The 18471-nt window shown below is 48.9% G+C and overlaps 1 protein-coding gene across 1 annotated transcript; it reads left to right on the forward strand.

Annotated features, from left to right (window-relative positions):
- Positions 1-424: 424 nt before the first annotated feature.
- mdc1 (mediator of DNA damage checkpoint 1) lies at positions 425-14688 on the forward strand. Its single transcript, XM_052043523.1, has 8 exons — positions 425-437; positions 681-731; positions 3347-4188; positions 7759-7947; positions 9567-9749; positions 10656-10781; positions 12130-12240; positions 14351-14688. Exons 1-8 carry the CDS (start codon positions 425-427, stop codon positions 14600-14602), a joined length of 1767 nt encoding a protein of 588 aa, XP_051899483.1. The 3' UTR covers positions 14603-14688.
- The last annotated feature ends 3783 nt before the right edge of the window (positions 14689-18471 follow it).

Raw genomic sequence — 18471 nt, forward strand, 5'->3', positions numbered from 1 at the left:
CAACTGAGTAATCCTCTTTTCCCCCTTCATTCCTTTCCCTGCTCTCTGCTCCTGGCCATTTCCCTTGGCTCTTGACTGCTCCTTGTCACTGTGAACCATTAGCCAGGTGTTAGAAGATCTGGTGCTGTATTTAGTATCTGTGTAATATAATGAAAGGGGGGCACATAGTGGTTTAATAGCTGCGTTTTCATTTTTATTTTTAAAAGTGGCTGGGTTTTTCCTTTAGTTTTACGGTGACATAGACACCACACAGCTCAAGCATAATTAACTCATGTGATCTGATATTTGCTGTGATTGCATTCTGAGTCATACAGCACAGAAACAGGCCCTTCAGCCCAACTGATCCATGCTGACCAAGATGCCCATTTGCCCACGTTTGGCCCATATCCCTCTAAACCCTTCCTATCCATTTTCCATAGAGTCTATGTGCCGGGAAGGCAATGGAGCAAGAGGCGGCTTTTATTTATGCATCACCTTTCACAGCCAAGGCAATTGATGCAGCTTTGTTTTAAGATGACCATTAATTGGCACACCAGCTGCTAAGGTGTAAAATACGGCATTCCTTCCTCCCTGTATTTAATATGTCCATGTGGAATCAGTAAAGTTCGTTAGATCGATGTCTACAAAGACTGAACCTCTTTTCTTTGTTTAAGTGTCACGTGTTTGGTATTTTTTTCCAGAGTCTTTCACTTCTGGCTCTGATCCTGGGAAACCACTTGGTCAGGGAGAAGGTAAGGAAGAGAGGTGGAGGGGTTTGACAGTACTGAACAGTAACATGCTTGCGGGGAGTAGCCTGTATTGGAGAGCATGACCTAAGGAGAGGTTGGACAAACTTGGGTTGTTTTCTCTGGAGTGTTGGAGGCTGAGGGGAGACCTGATAGAGGTTTATAAAATTACGAGAGGCATACATAGGGTAGGGTCAAGTTTTTTTTTAAACACAGAGAGCATTCCCCCCACCCATTCCCCATTTCTCATTTCTTTTTTTCCCTTTTCCTTGGAGCAGACACTATGGGCCGAATGGCCTGCTTCTACTCCCCTGTCTTGTGATTTGGTGCCTGAAACATGCTGCCAGGAGCGGTGGTGGAAGCAGATACAAAAGTAACATTTAAGAGGCATTTACACAGACGTGAACAAGCTGGGAATGGACAGATACGGATCACGTGCAGACAGATGAGACTTGTTCAATTTGGCATCACGGTTGGCGCAGACACGATGGGCCAAAGGGCCTGTTCCTGTGCTGTACTGTTCTCTCTGACCTGTGCCTTGCAGATGCTGGATGGCTCAGGGCACAGCAGGATCCCGACACTGTGACCTGACACTGAACCACACTTGGACACTTCCAAGTGACCCAGGGAGCAGGGTGGCTGAGAGGGCAAGTCTAACAGGGGGTGCATCTCCCGAGAGATAGCCTGACAGATGCCTTGATCTACTGAACCACGAGAAGCCCAGTAAACGTGCGTCTGTCGGAGGGAACATGTTGACCAGTGGACTAAGCCCAATCACGTTCTGTCTTGAAAACAATGCTGGAGGAACTCAGCAGGTCAGGCAGCATTTGTGAAGGGAAATGTTCAGTCCAGATGAAGGGTCTCCACCTGAAACGTCGACTGTCCATTTCCCTCCACAGATGCTGCCTGACCCGCTGAGTTCCTCCAGCACTCAAGTCCAGTCGAGTTTATTCTTATGTGCACAGGTATAGTGAGGTACAATATAATGGAAAAACTTGCTTGCAGCAGCATCACAGGCTCGTAGGTTAAGACCACACACACACACACGACATAAATTACACAAGACAGTGAAGAAAAACCAACTGCAAAACACGATCGGAGACAAGTCTGTGGCAAGAGGTGGTGCGTAGTGTTCTGTTGCTGAGGTAGGGTTAAGGTTGTGCAGTTGGTTCAAGAACCTGATGGCTATAGGAAAGTAGCTGTTCCTGAACCCGGTGGTACGGGACTTCAGGCTTCTGTACCTCCTGTTGGACGGTAGCAGTGAGAAGATGGCATGACCCGGATGGTGGGGATCCTTGATGATAGATGCTCCTTTTGAGGCAGCACCTCCTGTCGATGCTGTCAGTGGTGGGGAGTTAAATTGGTTTATCATTATCACATGTACTGAGGTACAGTGAAAAAGTTGTCTTGCATACCATTCACTAAATAGTGCATTGAGGTAGTACAAGGTAAAATAATAACAGAATGCAGAATAAAGTGTTACAATTACAGAGAAAGTGCAGTGCAGGCAGACAATAAGGTGCAAGGTCATAACGAGGTAGATTGTGAGGTCAAGTCCATCTTATTGTACTAGGGAACCGTTCAGTAGTCTTACAACAGCGGGATAGAAGCTGTCTTTGAGCCTGGTGGTAAGTGCTTTAGGTCTTTTGTATCTTCTGCCCAGTAGAAGGGGGAAGAAGAGAGAATGTCCAGGGCAGGTTGGGTCTTTGGTTATGTTGTCTGCTTTACCGAGGCAGCAAGAAGTATAGACAGAGTCCATGGAGGAGAGGCTGGTTTCTGTGATGTGCTGAGCTGTGCCCACAACTCTCTGGAGTCCCAGGCAGAGCAGTTGCCATTCCGTGATGCCACCGGATAGTATGCTTTCTACGGTGCATCGATAAGAATTGGTGAGGGTCAAGGGGGACATGCCAAATTTCTTTAACCTCCTGAGGAAGTAGAGGTGCTGGTGAGCTTTCTAGGTGGCGATGTGTACGTGGTTGGACCAAGTCAGGCTTTTGGTGATGTTCACTCCGAGGAACTCGAAGCTCTCAACCCTCTCGACCCCAGTGCTGTTGATGTAAACCGGAGCATGTGCACTGTCCCCCACTTCCTGAAATCAATGACCAGCTCTTTTGTTCTGCTGAGGGAAAGGTTGTTGTCATGACACCATGTCACCAGGCTCTCTATCTCCTTCCCATACTCCAACTCATCATTATTTGAGATTCAGCCCACTACAGTGGTGTCATCTGCAAACCTGTAGGTGGAGTTAGAGCAGAATCTGGCCACGCAGTCGTCAGTGTATAGGGAGCAGAGTAGAGGGCTGAGGATGCAGCCTTGTGGGGCACCAGTGTTGAGAATAATCGTGGTGGAGGTGTTGCTGCCGATCCTCACTGTTTGACTGTTTGCGGTCTGTTGGTCAGGAAGTGAAAGATCGAGTCACAGAGGGAGGTGTTGAGTCCCAGCTGTGCCCGTGGTGGACTGGGCTCTGTCCACAACTTCCTGCAGTGTCCTGCGTTCCCAAATGTTGGAATTGCTGTACCGGGCAGTGACACAACCAGTCAGGATACTTTCTGCAGCGCATCTATAGATGTCCTGTTGCTCTGGATTCCAGTGTCTGCAGTCTCTTGTGTCTTCTGTCTTAGGTGTCCCTGGGGCAGGGAGCAGCAAGGAGGAGAAGGACACGCAGCCGCTGGTGACCGAGGCTACGGACACAGCTGCGCCACTGCGTGGACGTCCGTCAGAGCCCTGCGAGCAAGAGCGCGGGGGACCCGAGGTCGAGGAGCGCTGGGCCAACGAGGAGACCCAGCCGTTCTGCACCCATGAGGGGGCCGTCGAGGAGGAGGAGCGGGCAGGGGAGCCCGAAGAAGCCCCGGCATCTCTGGGGGAGGTGAACCCCGGGGATCACTCGACCCTCGGGCCGGCAGGCAGCCCACAGAGGACCGGGGGAGGGAGCAGGGCAGAGCCCGCAGCAGAGGTCAGGGAGGGAGGGTCCCAGACCCTGCCGGAGCACGGGGGCCGGGCGAGCCTGGGGGAAGCAGCCGGACACGATGCCGAGGAGAGCAGCCGGGCCGCGGGCCGGGTGGGAAAGAGACGCGGCAGGGCGAAGCCGAGAGCCGCCGGCTCGGACCCCAGCGCCGGGCGACAGGAAGAGGCGCCCGTCCCTGGCGCGGGCAGTGGCGAGGAACCGAGCCGGGAGGCCCGCCCTTCCCGCAGGAAGTCCCAGCAACCGGGCCGCGAGGAGGGGGCCGAGACCCCAACGGCTGAAGAGACGCCGACCAGGCCGAAGAGAGGCAGGGGCAGGCAGAAGTCCTCCTCCCAGTCCGCCACCACCGCTGACGACCACCTCTGCCCTCCGGACCAGAGCCCCCAGGACCCCCCACAGCGTAAAGGCAGGCGGAGGTCTGTGGCTGCCCCACAGGAGGTCACCCCACAGACTGAGAGCCCACCACAGCAGCAGCCCACAGGCAGAGGCAGGAGGACACAGGTCAGTGACTCCCTCCTTGGTTTATTATTGTCACTGGTACCCAGATGCAGTGAAAAGCTTTCACATGCCATCAAGGTCGAGTTTATCATCACATGCACATCCATGTGTGCACAGGTGCAATGAAAAACTTACTTGCAGCAGCATCACAGGCACAGAGCATCAGATGAACAGCACTTACAAGAAAGACATAAATGTAAGATGTACACAATTTTTACAAGAAAGAACACAATTAGAACAAAAGTAACAAAGTCCATTGTAGTGCAAAGCGTAGCATGCCCTCCAGGTAGATTATCACAAACGTAATTATATCAAGATGGTAAAACGGGAAGCAGAATATAGTTTTACAGTTGCAGAGAAAATTGAGAAGTGGAGTTTATTGTCATAGTAAAGTGCAGTGCAGGTAGACAAATAAAGTGCATGGACCATGACACAGATCCAGAGTTCTCCTTTTAGTGTATGAGAGGTCCGTTCAAGAGTCTGACAACAGCAGGATGGAAGCTATCCTTGAGCCTGGTGGTACGTGCTTTCAGGCTTTTGTATCTTCTGCCCAGCAGGAGAGGGGAGAAGAGAGAATGATTTCCAGAGGCATTGGGAAGTGTGGGCAGAGTCATTGTAGGGGAGGCTGGTTTGCGTGACGGACTGGGCTGTGTTCACAGCGCCATTTATCCCCTCCTGCTGGTGTTTATGCTCCATGCGAGCACCCTCCCAGCCCTCTTCACCCCACCCCAGCAACATACACTCCAGTTCCTCCCTCCCTCCTACTTATCCTAAAGTGGAGACACAAGAGACTGCAGATGCTGGAATTCAGATCAAAAAACAAATTGCTGAAGGAACTCAGCAGGTCAGATAGCATCTGTTGGAGGGAAATGGGCAGTCAATGTTTCAGATCAAGACTATTCGTCTGGACTGCATCCACCCTTCACGGAGGCCCTTCATCTGTGCAAATGAAGGGTCTTGACCCAAAACAATTCCCTTCACAGATGGTGCCTGACCCGCTGAATTCCTCCATAGCATCTACCTGGCTGGACCAGGACAAGCTGTTGTTTTGTTCTTCTTTTATCCTAAAATGCACTCCTTTTGACAGAGATTACCTTGTTTCGGGTAAGCAAATAAATGAGTCTTTAGAAGTCACGTACCATTCGTATGGAAGCTTGGCTTAAAGTATGTATTTTTCCTGAATGATTGTTGGTTTTATTAGCAGCACTTCCAGACTTGTGGCCTGTAGTTTTGCACAGTCCCACAAGTGCAACCATGGTCTCCACCTCTACCACAATGAAACCTTCTGGAACTCCGTGCAAGGTCATGACAGCTTTGGATCGGCTAAATAAAAGGAAGCTGTTCTGAATAGTGGGCAGTTTAAAAAATTATGGGGTGCAGATTTAAAATGTTGGCCTCAGTATAAGTGGAATTCAGGGGAAAATTCCTGTGGTGCAGAAAGCAGGAATGGTCTGGTATTGACTGTCTGTGGGAAAAGAACCAGGCGGAGTCTCTGAAAGGGAATTGGGTAGCACTTGAAAGAGTAATTTGGAATTGGTTTATTATTGTCACATGTACTGAGGTACAGTGGAAAACTGTTCTGTGTGCCATGCATACAAATAATTTCATTACTTTGAGGTAGTACAAGGGAAAAGCAATAACAGTATAGTGTTACAGTTGCAGAGAGAGCGCAGTGCAGGCAGAGAATAAGGTACAAGGGCCAAGATGAGACAGATTGTGAGGTCAAGAATTCATCTTTAACATACAAGAGATCTGTTCAAGAATCTTATAGCAGCAGGATAGAAGCTGTCCTTAAGCCAGGTGGCGTGTGTTTTCAAGCTTTTGTATCTTCTGCCCATTGGAAGGGGGGAGAAGAGAGAATGTCCAGGGTGGGTGGGGTCTTTGATTATGTTGGCTGCTTTACTGAGGCAGCGAGAAGGAGTCCATGTAGGGGAGGCTGGTTTCCGTGATATGCTGAGCTGTGTCCACAACTTTCTGCAGTTTCTTGCAGTCTTGGGCAGAGCAGTTGCTGTACCAAGCTGTGGTGCATCTGGTTAAGATGCTTTCTATGGTGCATGAATCAAAATTGGTGGCATGCCAAATATCCTTAGCCTTCTGAGGAAGTAGGGGTGCTGGTGAGCTTTCTTGGCCATAGCATCTACGTGGCTGGACCAAGAAAAGCTATTGGTGATGTTGACACCTAGGAACGTGAAGCTCTCTACCATCTCGACCTCAGTACCTTGTTACATACAGGGGCATGTGGTCCACCTGCTTCCTGAAGTCAAAAGAGTAGGAGTGATGCTGTCCGCAAAAAACCAGCAAAGACTTCTTGGGCTGTATGGCTTATTCTGATGCCATAACAATTCTACAGTTTTGTGCTTTTAAGAGCTCCGTTTGATCGCCCACCTCCCGTCCCGTATTCTTTTTTCTTGAGAGAAATGTGCTCAGCCTGCTTAGTCCTTCCTGGTAGTTTGCATCAATCTGTGTTCTCTTATCATCCCTCAGACTTTCCTTGCACCTTCCAACTCATTTTGAAGTAAGGAGACATAGGATTGTGCGCAATACTTTAAGCCAAGCTTCCATATGAATGTTACGTGACTTCTAAAGACTCATTTATTTTGGCCCTTTGTTTAGCTCAGTGAGTAGATGCCCTGCTTAATGTGGCTTGGCTGCATCTAGAGCAGCTTGGGTCTGTTGGATGGGTTAGGGATCATCATTTGAGTCAAACCAGGCCAGGTTTCTTGCTGCTGATCCCTAGAATTTATGTAAGATGTTTCATGTTCTTGGAATCTCTCAAGTTACTTCACAGACTATGAAATATTTTTGGCTTCACTGTATTTGAGCAAAGGTTGCAGAAAGTTCTCCTCACCAACAGCAGTGAAGAAAAATGGCCAGGAAGGTCTAGGTAGAGTCGGCGCCCCCAACACTGCAGCAGTCCCTTGGTATTGCGCAGAAACCTCGATCAGAACCATATCTGACACCATCCACCAGCCACACCTGGAGTGTGGTGAGGTTGTGGTCCAGTCCCACTGTGACACTTGCCCTACTGTTAGAATATCCAGGGCAGAAAGTGGGCAGTATAGTGAATTTACTGAATGGGGCCTCAGCCGTTCACCCAAGGGCTGATTCGGGACGTGGGTGCAGCCGGAAAGGTCTGCGTTCGTTGCCCATCCTGTCAAATGAATGGCTTGCTACCAGGTTCCATAAGGCAACTGAGAGTTGATCACATAGTTAAGTGGGTCTGGAGGTAGACCAGACCAGGTAAGATATCTTCTCTTAAAAAAAACGTTGATGAACCAATCTCAATTTTTACAAGATAGTTTGATAGTTTTGTCCCCATCATTACTCATTTTATTGTAGATTTGGTCTTTCAGCTGAATTTAAATTCCCTGACAGCTGAGGCAGGATTTGAACTGGTCCCTGGATCATCATCATTATGTTGTGCCCTGTATTGTTCATAATGCCTTCTCAGTGTGGAGGGTACAGTGTGTTAACGCCGTCGGGGAGATAACTCAAAGACAAGCTACCTTCTTAACTGCACCAATTATGCCAGCTCGCAGACCCGTTAAAGCAATCGTTCCCCTCGTGTTTCAGGAGTGTACACAGCCCTCTTCGCAAGAGGCGGAGTTGTCCTTGGGGCGGCTGCGGCGCTCTAGGGCAGTGAGTCAACCCGACAGTGGGAAAGAAACCACGCCACAGCAGATTAAAACCCGTCGGCAGGCGTGCCAGCTCTCCCCTTCCTCGTCCTCAGCCTCCCTCCCGGAGAGTCTCACTCTTCCCAAGGTGAGTACCAGCTGGGTGTTCCCCTTGGCATGTGTAGAAACAAGCACGGTCAAAATCCCTGATGAAGCTTCCCGACCTCTTCTTAAGCTGCAGAAACGTACTAGGTTTTGTCTGCTTGTGTAGTAACTCCAAATACAGGGCAATGTCACGCCAGGGTCGGGGGAGGGAGCTTCAGGGTACGGGGAGTAATCGTTATGTTGTGGGGAGACAGTGTCCTGCTGGACAGTAAGGATGACAGCAAGTTACTGTCACTTAACTGTGGTTGTTGGACCCGGCAGCTCCCTCTGTATCTTGGCAGACACAAGAATCTCAAGCAACAAACAACCTGCTGAAGGAAGACACCCTTTGGTCTGCCTGAAACTTGCTGGTCTCCCAGCACTGTGAGATGTCCGTAGGGGAATGCTGCTGACTGGCACCTTCCAGGCTGCAGGAGTACGTGCTGAGGGACGCACTGAAGCTGGGTGCAGCCAACACAAGGGCTCAGTGGGGAAGGACTACAGGTTAGGGTTCTTCTGCCACAGGAGGGTGGGGGGGGGGGTCAGGCGAGGAAGCCTCTTAAATATTGTAAATATGGGATTGGGGTATCACCCCAGGAGCCACACGAGTGGCATCGGTGCTGTGTTTTTTTTTATAAAAAGGTAACACTAATGATTGATCCTTACACGAATGTAAAGGTTTGCACTGTTTTATTGTTGTATACAATTTGCTTTTTATGATGAATAAAGTTTATTTTGGAATTAAAAAAAACTCAGCAGGTGGGGCAGCATCTACGGGGTGGGAAGGCACTGTCGACATTTCGGGTTGAAACCCTGCGTCAGGACCTGATTGCTTTCCCATTTCTGTTTTCCACCCCCCCACCCCCACACAACCTGCTGCTCGACCTGCTGAGTTCCTCCAGCAGATTGTTTCTTGGTCCCTCTGTACCTTGTAAGGTTTCAGGTTGCCACTAATATTTTACTACCTTTCACAGAGTCATGCAGCCGGGATACAGGCACCCGGGGCCCAACACGTCCACTCTGACCATCGAGCACCCATTTACACTGATCCCATCTTATTCTCCCCATCGTTTCGCTCCAGATGATATCACCCATAGTGTTGGGGCAATCTACAGCGGCCGGCTAACCTACCGACCATCAGGTCGGGGCTGTGGGAGGAAACCAGAGCACCCGGGGGAAACCCACGTGGTTTCGGAGAACGTGGAGGGCTTGTGTTATAAGGAGAGACTGGATAGGCTGGGACTGTTTTACAAGGAATATAGAGGCCAAGGAACGACCTTACAGAGATGTATAAAATCACGAGGGGCATGGTGAATTGTGACCTTATCTGCATGTGACCTCCACACAGACAGCACCAGAGGTCAGGATTGAACTCGGGTCTCTGGAGCTGTGAGGCTCCACTCTGCTGCCCATTAACCACACATGTAACTCAGCACACAATATTCACTGATCGCTTACGGCAATACCCCTGAGCAGTGGGTTGTGGGCTAACCCTCCCCTCAGTCCTTTATCCATGAACTGGCTCACTATTTTATACATTTTTGCAAAGTTGAAACTTCTTTTTAAGACTCCTCTCTCCATCTCTTCCCCGCTCCTGTTAATCTCCCCTCCCTCCTCTCCCAGGTCATGTTCACAGGACTGGTGGACGAGGACGGGATGAAGGTGATCATGCAGCTCGGGGGCGAGGTTGTGGAGTGCGTGCACGACAGCACTCACCTGGTCACAGACCGGATCCGACGCACCGTGAAGTTCCTATGCGCCGTTGCCAGGGGTATCCCTGTAGTCACGCCTGAGTGGTTGAGGAAGGTGAGTAGTTTTCTTTGCTCGTAAGGCCGGCATTGACATTTTACTTGTGCTGCCTTCTCTGGCATTTAACCAGCTGGGAAATGAATGGCCCTCCTAGGTTAGTTCCAGTTCAGTTTCCAACTTCACCTTATTCCCTCCCGGGATGTGTTGGCCAACTCCCCTCCCCTCTTCGGTCAGAAGGTTTGTGTCCTATTCCTGGGAATTGACTCCTGGAACAGTGTGTGCTGAACTGTTGGGGATAATCGATAATTAGTTTATTATTGTCGCAAGTACCAAGGTACAGTGAAAAGCTTTGCTTGTGTGCCATCCAGACAGATCATTGCATACACAAGTACATCGAGCTAGTACAAAAGGAAAAACAATAACACAATGCAGAACACTTTCTTTTGGATGGAACGTTTCACACGAATGACTTCATGGAGCCATGGGACTTTTTCCAGAGGAAAAGATATTTTATGTCACTTTCACAAAACAAGCCCTGGATCAAGAGCGTTTTCCCAGCAGACGTGGACACGATAGGCTGAATGTCCTCCCTCATAGGATCATACCAAGGCAGGGCAGACCTCTCAGGTGATTAAAATCATCAGCAAAAGGCGCCCTCGGTGCTGGCTGTCCCGCAGTGCACTGCTCCCTCGGCACTGTCCAGCAGAGTGGGGCTCCCTCATTATTGCACTGGTACTGCCTGGATTAAATCTGGAAGTGTGTGAACCTGTGAACATAAAGAGGTGATGGTTAATCAAACCCCCTTTGAATGGCTACATCAGTTGCATCATGTTAACGTACTACTTTTGATCACTGTGTTTTGCTCGGCTTGTGAGGTTTTTTTAATTATATTCTGTATTCTCATTCGCTGTTGGGCTCTGGCTCTCTCTCAAACCGACCTGCCGGCCCATCATCCTGGAGTAGAGCGGGAAGAACAGCTACTTCCTCTCTCCCCGCAGCTTCTTGCTAGACGACCGTGACCAGGAGCAGAACTTCAACTTCAAGCTCAAGGACTCCCTTCAGAAAGCCAAGGAGCAGCCACTGCTGCGGGTGAGTGCCAGCACATCCCGGTAGCACGGGAGGAGGAGTGGGATGTCAGAGGGGCAACCGGGGACACAGGAGAGTGACCTAACCCAGGCAGAAAGTGAAGGGCTGTACTGTGTGCTCATCCCATGCTGTTATACAGCATGGAACCAGGCCTTTCAACCCAACTTGTGCAAGTTACCTAACTGAGCTCGTCCCATTTGCCTCCCTTTAGCCCATATCCCTCTAAACCTGTCCTATCCATGCACCTGTCCAAATGTCTTTTAAATGCTGTAATTGTACCCACCTCTCCCACTTCCTCTGGCAGCTCGTTCCATAGACCCACCACCTCAGATCCCTTTTACATCTTCCCCCTCTCACCTTAAACCTAAGCCCTCTAGTTTTGGACTCCCCTACCCTGGGGAAAAGACTGCGATAATTCACCTTATCTATGCCCCTCGTGATTTTATAAACCTCTGTAAGGTCGTTCCTTGGCCTCTATAATTCCATGTAAAACAGTCCCAGCCTATCAGTCTCCCCTTATAACACAAGCCCTCCAGTCCCGGTAACATAAATCATTTTTGTACCCTCTCAAGCGTAATGACATCCTTCCTACAGCAGGGCAACCAGAGCTGTGCTTAAGGCTCTAGAGGGGGACTTGAACCTGCAACTGGAAGTACGTAAGGATAGATGGGAGTAGTAATGAGGTGGAGTGTGTTTGCCACTACAGTCATGCTAACGAGGGTAGTTTTAATCCGTTAGCTGGGGGGGGTGCTGGTTGAGCTGGATTTCAGGGGAAGTGTGGTAAATAAATGAAGTAGAAAGGGAGAGGAGGGTGAGGTGAAGAGGAAGGGGAAGGAAGCTTGTGTCTCGTCGTATTTACTGGGCTGTTGACGCCCAGCAAACACGATGCAGCCGATCCCCGGCGTTACTCAGGGACCCAACTCCTGACCGCTGTCTGCTGCTTGGATGTCACGCCTGGATGCGTTGGCATTTCCGTTACACGTCGAAACCTGAAGCTGCGGAGGGCTAAGCCGCCATTTGTTTGTTGTGGCACGGAAGCATCGCGGGTAGCGTAACGCTATTACGGCGCCAGTGACCCGGGTTCAATTCCCGCTGCTGCCTGTAAGGAGTTTGTATGTTCTCCCCGTGTCTGCATAGGTTTCCTCTGGGTGCTCTGGTTTCCTCCCACATTCTAAAGATGTACGAGTTAGGAGCTGGGGGCATGCTATGTTGGCACCCAAAGCATGGCGACACTTGCGGGCTGCCCCCAGCACATTTTTAGCAACGCAAAAAGATGTATTTCACTGTGTGTTTCGATGTACATGTGACTAATAAATAAATATCTTAATATCTTTCTCCCTAATCCCGCCAGGATTACCGGATCCATGTGACGGCGGGGGTGCAGCCCGATCCCAGCCAGATGGGGACCATCCTGCGGTGCAGCGGAGCGACTGTGCTGCCCAAGATGCCGAGAGCGTATAAGGTGAGACTACGTGGTCGCTGCGTGGGTCTTGCTGCAGGTGAAGCCCGCAGTGTTATGGCTGCTAGTCCTCAAAGGGGAGAGCGGGGGGAACCTGTGCTGGCATTAGAAAGGAAGCACTTGCTGTTAAGATGTAACAGTACAGCACAGGAACAGGCCCTGCAGCCCACAGTGCTGGTAACTGCTAATTAAACCCCTAACTAAACTAATCCCTTCTGCCTACACGATGTCCACATCCCTCCATTCTCTGTACATTCCTGTGTCTAAGAGTCTCTTAAACTCCTCTATCATATCTGCCTCCACCGCCACCCCCGGCAGCACATTCCAGGCACCCACCTCTCTCTGTGTAAGATAAAAGAAGTTTGGCCCACACACCTCCTTTGAACTTTTATCCCCTCACCTTAAATACATGCCCTCTGGTATTAGACAGTTCGACCCCAGGAAAAAGATACCGGGTATGTGCTGTATGCCTGTCATAATCTATTAAACCTCTATCAGGTCTCCCCTCAGCCTCCGCTGCTCCAGAGAAAACAAACCAAGGTTGTCCAACCTCTCCTTATAGCCCGTGCCCTCTAATCCAGGCAGCATCCTGGTGAACCTCTTCTGCACCCTCCCCAAAGCCTCCACATTCTTCCTATAACGGGGCAACCAGAACTGAATGCAATACTGCAGATGTGGCCTAACCAGAGTTTTATAAAGCTGCAACATAACTTCCTGACTCTTGAACCCAGTGGCTCGACTAATAAAGGGAAGAATGCCTTTACCACCATATCACAACGTAATGGAGATGTCTTTCTATTTGTGTTAGTTTGCATCACTTGGGAAAAGAGCCTTGGGAAAGGGCAGTGTCTGGACCTTGCACCTGCACAATGGGTCGACCTGCTTCCTTTTGCAACGTGGGATTCAGTCTCACCTTTTACACCAGCGGGATGTTCCAAATTGCTTTGCAGCCACTGGGAGAACTTCTGAAGTGTGGTCACCACTTGTAGTGTAGGAAAACCTGCAGAGCAATCTCCCGCGGACGGCAGTGTGAAAAGTGATGCCCTGTCACTGATACCCACTACGGGATAGGTATTGTCCGGGCCAGCAGGGAGAACTTTGAAGTAGCATGACAGGTTCTTTTACACCACGTGAGTGTTCAGGCTAGCCTTGGGTTCACTGTATCCTTGAAGACGGCACTTATGCTGCAATGCTCCCTCGAAAGGACCACCCAAAGTCCGTAAGGATCACTTGAGGAGGGACCTTAAAGCGTTGTCAGAGAGTTGCAACAACGTGCCCCAGCATTTTGAGTCACGAATACCAGATCAGGTTGAGTGTGTCCAGATTTCTCTCTTGCCAGTAGATAGGAAGCAGAGGTGATGGGTTCACGCCCCACTCCAGTGACCGGAGCACCCAATCTTGATAGGCAGCCTGTGCAGTACTGAGGGAGCACAGCACTGTCTGCAGTGCACCATTCCTTTTAGTCAGATATTGGAGGCCCCCTTTTTCTCGTTTTGGAAAAAAATCCCATGAAACTATTCACAGAAAGGACAGAAATAGCCCTTTGTGACTTAATCAAAATCCATCTCTTTCTGTCACTACTAACAAATCCTTCATCTTATGGACATTGTGGTCAAAACACCGACTGCACTAACACAAATGCAGCTTCCTTCACAGAGTTACACAGCATGGAAACAGGCCCTTCTGCCCAACTTGTCCATGCCGATCAAGGTGCCTCCCTCTTCCCATTCGCCTGTGTTTGGCCCATATCCTTCTAAACCTTTCCTGTCCATGCACCTGTCTAAATGTCTTTTAAACAGTGTAATTTTACCTGCCTCTACAACTTCCTCTGGCAGCTCGTTCCCATAGACCCACCACCCTCTGTGTGGAAAAAGTTGCCTCTTGGCTCCTTTTTAAATCTTTCCCCTCTCAACTTAAACCTACACCCCCTAGTTTTAGACTCCCCTATCCTGGGATAAAGGACTGTGACCATCCACCTTATCTATGCCCCAAATTCCTGGTGTCCTGCACTGTGCAATGACCCTGTCCCTTGGGGTGGAAGGCTTGGTGGGATTTCTCAATAATAATAAAGCTGAGCTTCTAACCCCATATTTGTGCCTTGAATCGATGACAGGAGAAAACGCTGGTGATTTCGTGCCCTGGTGACCTCCCCAAGTGCAAAGCTGCCCGCGATGCCGGGATCCCCGTGGTGAATGCTGAATTCATCCTGACGGGGATTCTCCAGCAGACGGTGGACGTGGTGAAGTACCGTCTGGATGGGGACGAGGTCGTCGACAGCAAGCCGGAGGGGAAAGGGAGGAAGCGGGCTTCTGCAGCGGCAGCTTCGACACAACCAGCTGCAGCTAAGAAGAAGAAGAAGCGGTGACTGTTTTAAAACCAGACATAGGACTTCTAATAATGCTGTAAATCCACAATATAATTTAAAAAAAAGACAAAAAATGCAGTTTTCCAATTAAAATGAATAAAATGTAATATGTAGGTGTCCTTATTTTTACTTACATGTACAAAGAATTTTAGTAGGACGACCATCTCTTATCCAGTATCCACACCGGGGAAAGCCGCTCCACTGTTGAAGGTGGGCAAGTGTTCAATTGCAGATGATAGAGCACATTCTCTGCTGCTGTGGATGCTGGGTAAAGAGTTCCCCCATTTTGCAAGAGGTGTCCCTTCCACAAAAGTCACTGCCACCTTGTATTGACCGGTGTGCTGAATATCTTGTATGTCCTGGAGTACATGATGTGGGAATGTCATATGCTGTTTGTACCTTTTCCAGTAAGTTTTTAGGTTTTTTTGTGTGTGGGAGTCAATTTATACAGGTTTGTAAGACTTGAGAAACTTGCATTTGTACACTGTCATCGACAATCTCAGGATGTCCCGAAGCCAGTGAAATCACTGGTGTCCAGCAGGTTCCTAGAACATCCCGTCAATGAAAGGACTGCTGTGATGTGAGCAAAAATAGGAAGCTTCTAATGGAGCAAATGTCCAGAATTCACACTACTGACGACTGGTGAAAGGTAAACTTAGCTCTGTTGAAAGTCGTAAGTATTGAGACAAACTGCAAGCACTCAGAGCTTGCACAGTATCCTGATCATCAGGACACAAAGGCGATCAATCTCAGTCAGCTTTGTGGCTTCCCTTTGTTCTCCGACACTCAGACCGAGAGTCCTCTGGTCTGGGTGTCAGTCCTGGGTTCTCACTATGATCCCAGCTTCTCGTGTCTTTTCAGGGTTCGGTGAGGAGTTAAATCCTGTTTCCCAAACCTATCTCTCTACTGCTCCTTGTGTCCTCTTCCACTGAGGTCACAAGACAAGGGAGCAGAAGTAGACCATTCGGCCCATTGAGTCTGCTCTGCCTTCTCACCATGAGCTAAACTATTCCGACCTAGCCCCAATTCCTGGCCTTTTCCCCATATCCCCTGACTCATTAGATACCTATCAATCTCCTCCTTAAACACCCCTAATGATCGGGCCTCCACAGCTGTACATGGCAATGAATTCCACAGATCTACCACCCTCTGGCTAAAGAAATTTCTTCTCATTTCTGTTCTAAATGGGTACCCTCTAATTCTAAGACCATGCCCTCTAGTCCTGGACTCACCCACCAAGGGAAACAGCTTAGCCACATCTACTCTGTCCAGTCCTTTAAACATTTGAAATGTTTCTATGAGGTCCCCTCTCATTCTTCTGTACTCCAGTGAGTACAGTCCAAGAGCCGACAAACGCTCATCGTATGTACCATTCCAGCTCCCACCCATTTTGTCCTTTACCTTTGCATCTGGTCTGTTGGTTGCAACAGTACCACCTCCATTTCCCACTTCAGTTGTGCAGCATCCTGGCTTTGGTGCTGAGCCAGTCAGGTACAGGGGTTATATAAGAAAGGTGGGAGGCAGCACAAAGGCAATTACAGACCTATTAGTCTGACGTCAGTGGTGGGAAAATTATTGGAGTCTATCCTCAAGGAGGAGGTTACCGAATACCTAGAGGCGCAAGGCAAGATAGGACCTAGTCAACATGGTTTTGTGAAGGGGAGGTCCTGTCTGACCAACCTATTGGAGTTTTTTGAAGAAATCACAGGTAGGGTGGATAAGGGAGAGGCGGTAGATGTTGTGTATTTAGACTTTCAAAAGGCCTTTGATAAGGTGCCTCACAAGAGACTGATTAATAAGATGAGAGGTCATGGAATTATGGGCAGGGTAGCAAAATGGGTGGAGAATTGGCTGGTTGGCAGGAAGCAAAGGGTGGAAATAAAAGGATCTCGTTCTGGTTGGTTACCGGTTACTAGTGGTGTGCCGCAAGGGTCGGTGTTGGGGCCTCTCCTTTTTACCTTGTACATCAATGATTTGGATGATGGAATAAATGGTTGTGTGGCTAAGTTTGCGGATGACACCAAGATAAGTGGAGGAGTAGGGAGCATAGAGGAAATAGAAAGAATGCAGAGGGACCTAGACAGTTTAGGAGAATGGGCAAGAAAATGGCAGATGAGATTCAATGTTGAGAAATGTGCAGTTGTACACTTTGGAAGTAGAAATAAGCGGGTAGATTATTATCTAGAAGGAGAGAAGATTGATAGTGCGGTAGTACAAAGGGACTTGGGGGTACTTATACAAGATACCTTAAAAGTTAACCACCAGGTTGGATCGGTGGTTAAGAAAGCGAATGCTATGTTGGCATTCATCTCGAGAGGTATAGTGTATAAAAGTAAGGAAGTGTTGATGAGGCTCTACGGGGCGCTAGTGAGGCCTCATTTGGAATACTGTGCGCAGTTTTGGGCCCCGCATCTTAGGAAGGATGTGCTGACGTTGGAGAGGGTTCAGAGGAGATTTACGAGAATGATTCCAGGAATGAAAGGGCTTAAGTACGATGAGCGTTTGTCGGCTCTTGGACTGTACTCGCTGGAGTACAGAAGGATGAGAGGGGACCTCGTAGCGACATTTAAAATGTTGACAGGTAAGGATAGAGTAGATGTGGCTAGGCTGTTTCCCTTGGTGGGCGTGTCCAGGACCAGAGGGCACAATCTTAGAATTAGAGGGTACAGTTTCAAGACAGAGATGAGGAGAAGTTTCTTTACCCAGAGGGTGGTGAAATTGTGGAACTCCTTGCCACGCACAGCAGTGGAGGCCAGATCAGTGGGGGTGTTCAAGGAGGAGATAGACAGATATCTAAATAGTCAGGGTATCAAGGGATATGGGGATAAGGCTGGCAAATGGGATTAGAATAGTTTTTTTTTCTCTCTTTTTTTCCCACCCCATTTCTTTTTCCCTTTTCCTTGGAGCAGACTCGATGGGCCGAATGGCCTGCTTCTGCTCCCTTATCTTGTGATCTTGTGGAACTGATTCTGCTGACAGTTTTCCCAAGTGACCAAGTTTCACCACATGGGTATTTCACTCTCTCAACTTACAACTACTACCATAGTACCCACCAGCTCTTCTGCCTGCTGTTGAGGCCTTGGATAGCATGGGAGATATTTCAGGGTGGACCTAATGTTTCCTGTCTACCAGAACCAGATGTCCACTGTCTGAGGTAACTCCCCAATGAGGATACTGAGGATGAGAGAACATTACTTCACAACATCTCCTTTGCCTCGTGATGGACAAGTTGCTCTCTGCAGTTATGTCTATTTTACAGCTTAATTACCACAGATGGATTCTTAAAACAGTCCCGGATCCATAATTCTCTAATCAATCAGTACCCAGGTATTTACTCTTTTAATTAAGTTATCAATCTCCTTAGCATTTGCAGAGAATTTCACGGACCATTAACTATTCTTGTACCCGGCAACCTCCAAGCATTTGTTCGTGCTGTAAACATTGTCCGTTCAATCTGTTCTGGGACGGTTGTTTTTAACCCTCTGACTGCAACACAAAAAACCGCAGATGCTGGAAATCCGAAACAAAAACCGAGAACGTTGGCTTCGGGGACAAATTCTGATGCAAGGAGGCTGACCCAAACTTCTCTCCCTCCTGATGCTCCTGACCTGCTGATGGTTTGCTGTGATTTCTGCTTTTGTTTCAAGCTTCTAATAGATTTGTACAAGTTGATCGTCTCTGTAGGGGGGGGGGGGGAATAAATAAATATTAATTTTGTACAGATGCCTTGAAAAGTTACATTTTCCAAATGATGCCTATTTGTGATTTGGACACTTGTAGGTACATACAGGACAGAAGCAGGCCCTTCAGCCCACCATGTCCATGCCAACCATCGAATACCCATTTAACTAATCCCTTCTATGCCTTGG

Source organism: Pristis pectinata, chromosome 34, assembly GCF_009764475.1.
Source record: "Pristis pectinata isolate sPriPec2 chromosome 34, sPriPec2.1.pri, whole genome shotgun sequence".
NCBI classification, from domain to species: Eukaryota; Metazoa; Chordata; class Chondrichthyes; order Rhinopristiformes; family Pristidae; genus Pristis; species Pristis pectinata.